Source organism: Gossypium hirsutum, chromosome A11 (genome assembly GCF_007990345.1).
Source record: "Gossypium hirsutum isolate 1008001.06 chromosome A11, Gossypium_hirsutum_v2.1, whole genome shotgun sequence".
Taxonomy (NCBI): Eukaryota; Viridiplantae; Streptophyta; class Magnoliopsida; order Malvales; family Malvaceae; genus Gossypium; species Gossypium hirsutum.
This window is the reverse complement of record NC_053434.1, coordinates 121462624-121466722: the sequence shown is the minus strand read 5'-3', so window position 1 is coordinate 121466722 and position 4099 is coordinate 121462624. Positions and strand designations below refer to the sequence as shown.

Below are 4099 nucleotides of genomic sequence, written 5' to 3'. Positions count from 1 at the left end.
ACGTGTGGAGTTTGTCTGCTTTTTCTAGATTAATCTAGACATATATTTGTACTTGAAATTATATTATATTTGTATAAATGATAAATTTAACCCTTGACATTTATTTTTTAAATTAAATTGGCCTTTATTTTTTTTAATTTGAGCTAAATTTAGCCATTAATCTTTCAAAAAAGAGTCAATTTGCTTTTCTTTAACAGATATGCTAACTAAAATATTAATTTTTTAATGATATTGGTGTCACAACTCATGTGACAATCTATGTGCACTTCATGCTAACATAACAATACTTTTCTTATATGTCACGTCAATAAATAATTTAAAAATAAAAAATAAATAAAAAACATATAGATGTGGATTGCCGTATGAGTTGTCATGTTTAAAATTTTAATATTTTAGTCACTATTTTCATTAAAAAAACATTAATTTAAATTGATAGTTAAATTCGACTCTTCCAAAAGATAGAAAATTAAATTAAAAAAAAATGAAAATTAAATTGACTATAAGGGATAAATTTGAATTACACCAAAATTATTTTCCATATGTTTATTATGTAAGTAGGAGCAAAGCTAGAATAATTTTTTAAGATAGACGGAATGAAATTTTAATTTTTTATAGTCTATATTTTTATAATTTTTGAAGAATTAAATTGAATTTTCATACTTTATGAAGTTAAAGTACAAATTTAAAATTTTTAAAAAAATTATGAGCATAAATAACAATTTACATTTCCCTAGATTCGCCCTATAGAAACATTTGTCATCATGTAGCCATTTTACAACCTTTTTTCCAACAACACTCAATCAGCCAAAACCAGTTCTCAAAATCACCTTGTTAATTACTTCGAACCGGTCAGCCTGAAAAGGTCGTCCAGGGAGGAAGGAGGCGGCGCCGTCGGTGCAGTTTCCACTGATCAAACAATCATCGACAACAACGATTCCGTGAGCATTGATATGGACATATGGACGTCCCTCTCATCGACAACAGCGATTCCGTGAGCATTGATATGGACGTCCCTCTCAGTGATGGCGAAGTAGCGAATCTCCGGTCATTAGACAAAGCTTTCTACGGCGGCCAACCCAACTTCACTGCCAAACCATTAAAGTCCCATCAACCCTTCGCCGTAACGAAGATTTCAACAAGTATTTCATGCCGAAAGTGATCTCAATCGGCCCACTCCACCACGATGATCACACCCTCCCTGAATCCAAGGAGCTCAAGCTCAAATTAGCAGCACATTTCGTCAAAAAAATTGGCGTCGATAAGGAATCCTTGTACAGAAACATTAAGAAAGAGTTGGATGGCTTGAAGGAATGCTATGATCCACAGGAATTAGAGAATTATAGCGACAATGACCTGGCTTGGATGTTCTTCGTTGACGGCTGCGCAATTTTACAAGCAGTTTATTTGCGTTACGGTAATGATGATGATGATGGTAAATTGTTTATTAAAAACGATATGCTGACATTTGTGTACTCGGATCTGTTCTTGTTGGAAAACCAATTACCTTTTCGTGTTCTTGAATTGCTTACAAACCCGGAAGAAAATGGCGGAAAGTTCATGAATGCAATCCGAAGGTTCATCGACGATAATGTTATCAACCCAGGCGAGGACAGGTAATTTAGGGAATTAAATAAAGAATCATTTTTGTTGAGTTTATAAATGTTTTTTTATAACTAGATGGGTGATGGACTCTCATTTCCAGTTGATTAGTTCATTCAGTTAAATTATATAAAATTTTGAAAATATTAAAAATATAAAAAAAATGATTCCATTTTTTAATTCAATTGGTCAACTCTAACTTTATTCGATTTTTCATCTAACCTACCTAATTAACAAGTATAGTCTGATCTTTAATTTTTTTTATGTATTAATTTATGATTTTATCTTTTTTAAAAAAAATTGAACAATTATTTTTTAATTATTTTTTAAATTTGAGGGCTTATTATAATTTAATAATGTTTAAAGGGATTAACATGTAAATTTTCATTTCTTGGGAACGACCCCTGCCTGTCTGTTTGCATTTATCCTGTTGAGTGTACAATTTTTAGAAATAAAACTTTTCAAAATGGAAAAGTTCAATATCTTAAAAATGGTAAGATTTCTGCATTAATACAATAATAAAAATTGTATTTCAGCTAATATTGTTTCAATCCGTTTGAATTGAAAATTAACTGAAACATCTGGAGAAAGTCATTAGACCAGTCGATTTAAAAATCTATATGAACAGGGTAAAAGAAAGTTAATTAAACCGTGTTATCGAATCGAAATTTTTAATAATTTATTTAATTAAATCAAATAAATTGAGATTTATAAATAAATAACTTAATCAGTTGGATTATCTATTTTGAAAATCTAACTTCATAAAAATTAACAATTTCAATAAAAAGAAAGAAAAGAAAAGAGAAATTATAGCTTGGCACCCGACTAACATAGATTTTGGTGTAGTGAATGGTGGTGGAAGCAGCAAAAAGGAGAGCGAATTCACTTATTGAATCTACTACGAGAAAGACTCCTTGTCAAAGAAGAAAAACCATGGTGGTGGAGTTTGTGGTTTTTCACTGAACCAGGATTTTGCAACGAAGCAAGAAAAAAACGGCACCATTCACACACCTTTGGTAACTTAAAAGAGCTTAAAAGGGCCGGGATACGGTTACAAGCAAGCAAAACAAGTTGTTTAACCGACATCAGTTTCAACCATATCTTCTTCTTCGGAAAATTATGGTTACCGCCGATCATAGTTAATTATCCAACCATGAACTTAATAGCTTACGAAATGTGTCCGGATTTCGATAACGATTTCACCATCACTTCTTATATGTGTTTCCTTGATTTATTGATCCATGAAGCCGAAGATGTTCAAGACCTGAAAGATGCCGGTATACTATACAATAGACTGGGGAGCGATGAAGAAGTGGCTAAGCTATTCAATAAGATGGACATTGATTTGGTTCCTAGTCCGATAATTTACAGTGGGGTTAAAGAGAAAATATATAATCATTGTAAGAATATGTGGATTAATCAAGCAGCTCAAGGTTATCATACTTATTTTAGGAGTCCTTGGACATTTTTGGCATTTTTGGGTGCCATTGCTGCACTTACTCTCAGTGCTTTGCAGACTTATTATGCCATGCATCAACAAAAGTAAGTGCTCTTTATTAGTCTTTTTGTAAACTCTTGTTATTTATGATAATTTTGTAACTCCTGGATTTTCGATTCAATATATTTAATTTTTGGTGTTTTAATGAAAATTTTCTTTTAAAAATAAAATTTAAGAGCTTTAATCAAAATTTATGATAAAATTAATGGTTAACTTTTGAAATTTTCAACAAGGCTTAATTAAGATTTTTTAAAAATTAAGAGTTCTAAGTAAAAATGTCAAAATTTTGAAAGATTTAATGATAATTTTCTAAAATTTTGAAGGGGTCTCCTCTTACATTTTGTCCTTAAGTTGAACCAGTCGATTTAACTAATCAATCTAATTTGACCATAAAAAGTTAACAATTTAAACTCGTTTACCTTTATGATATAAATTCCTTACATGCTGAAGTGTTTTGTTGTGTGTACTTGTTTTGAAATTCTTTTATAATTTTTTTCTTCAATTTGTGGCAGCCAAGGCTCATGCAACCTGTTGCAGGCCAATTTTGGGCCGCTTTACAAATCCCTTAACCCATTTTACAAAAACTATCTACCCTTGACCAACATACTAAAACCCACTTACATTTCCAAACTCGGGAGCCCAATTAACCTACCCAAACCCATTTACAACCAGACCCAAGCCCGGTTGACCCATTAAACCCTTACCCTAAAATCTAACTCAACACCAGCCCAAATCCTACTAGCCCACTAACCTAAAACCCACCTAAACCCAAACAGACCCAACTAACCGATTTAGGGTTTTAAGAAAGCTGAAACCCTAAACCACCTAATCCTATCACTGTACCCTCTGTGCCCCCTATACCCCTGACCCTCGGCCAACCACCTTCTATCCCATCACCCATACCACCTGCCCACTGTCTCCACCGCCGTTCAACTGCTCCTGCAAGGAGAAGACAATAGAAGAAATCATAAAGCATGTAAAATAGGCTATAAAAGCCGTATG

General features: G+C 32.5%; 1 protein-coding gene across 1 annotated transcript; it reads left to right on the top strand.

Annotated features, from left to right (window-relative positions):
* Positions 1–719: 719 nt before the first annotated feature.
* On the top strand, positions 720–3286 carry LOC107925771 (UPF0481 protein At3g47200). Its single transcript, XM_041080223.1, has 2 exons — positions 720–1613; positions 2446–3286. Exons 1-2 carry the CDS (start codon positions 1147–1149, stop codon positions 3143–3145), a joined length of 1167 nt encoding a protein of 388 aa, XP_040936157.1. The 5' UTR covers positions 720–1146; the 3' UTR covers positions 3146–3286.
* The last annotated feature ends 813 nt before the right edge of the window (positions 3287–4099 follow it).

Bases quoted from the DNA above. Each gene is read 5' to 3' on its own strand.
- LOC107925771 (XM_041080223.1), top strand. From the start codon at position 1,147: ATGCCGAAAGTGATCTCAATCGGCCCACTCCACCACGATGATCACACC. The intron at 1,614-2,445 runs GTAATTTAGGGA...ATTTTGGTGTAG, and splicing joins ATCAACCCAGGCGAGGACAG to TGAATGGTGGTGGAAGCAGC.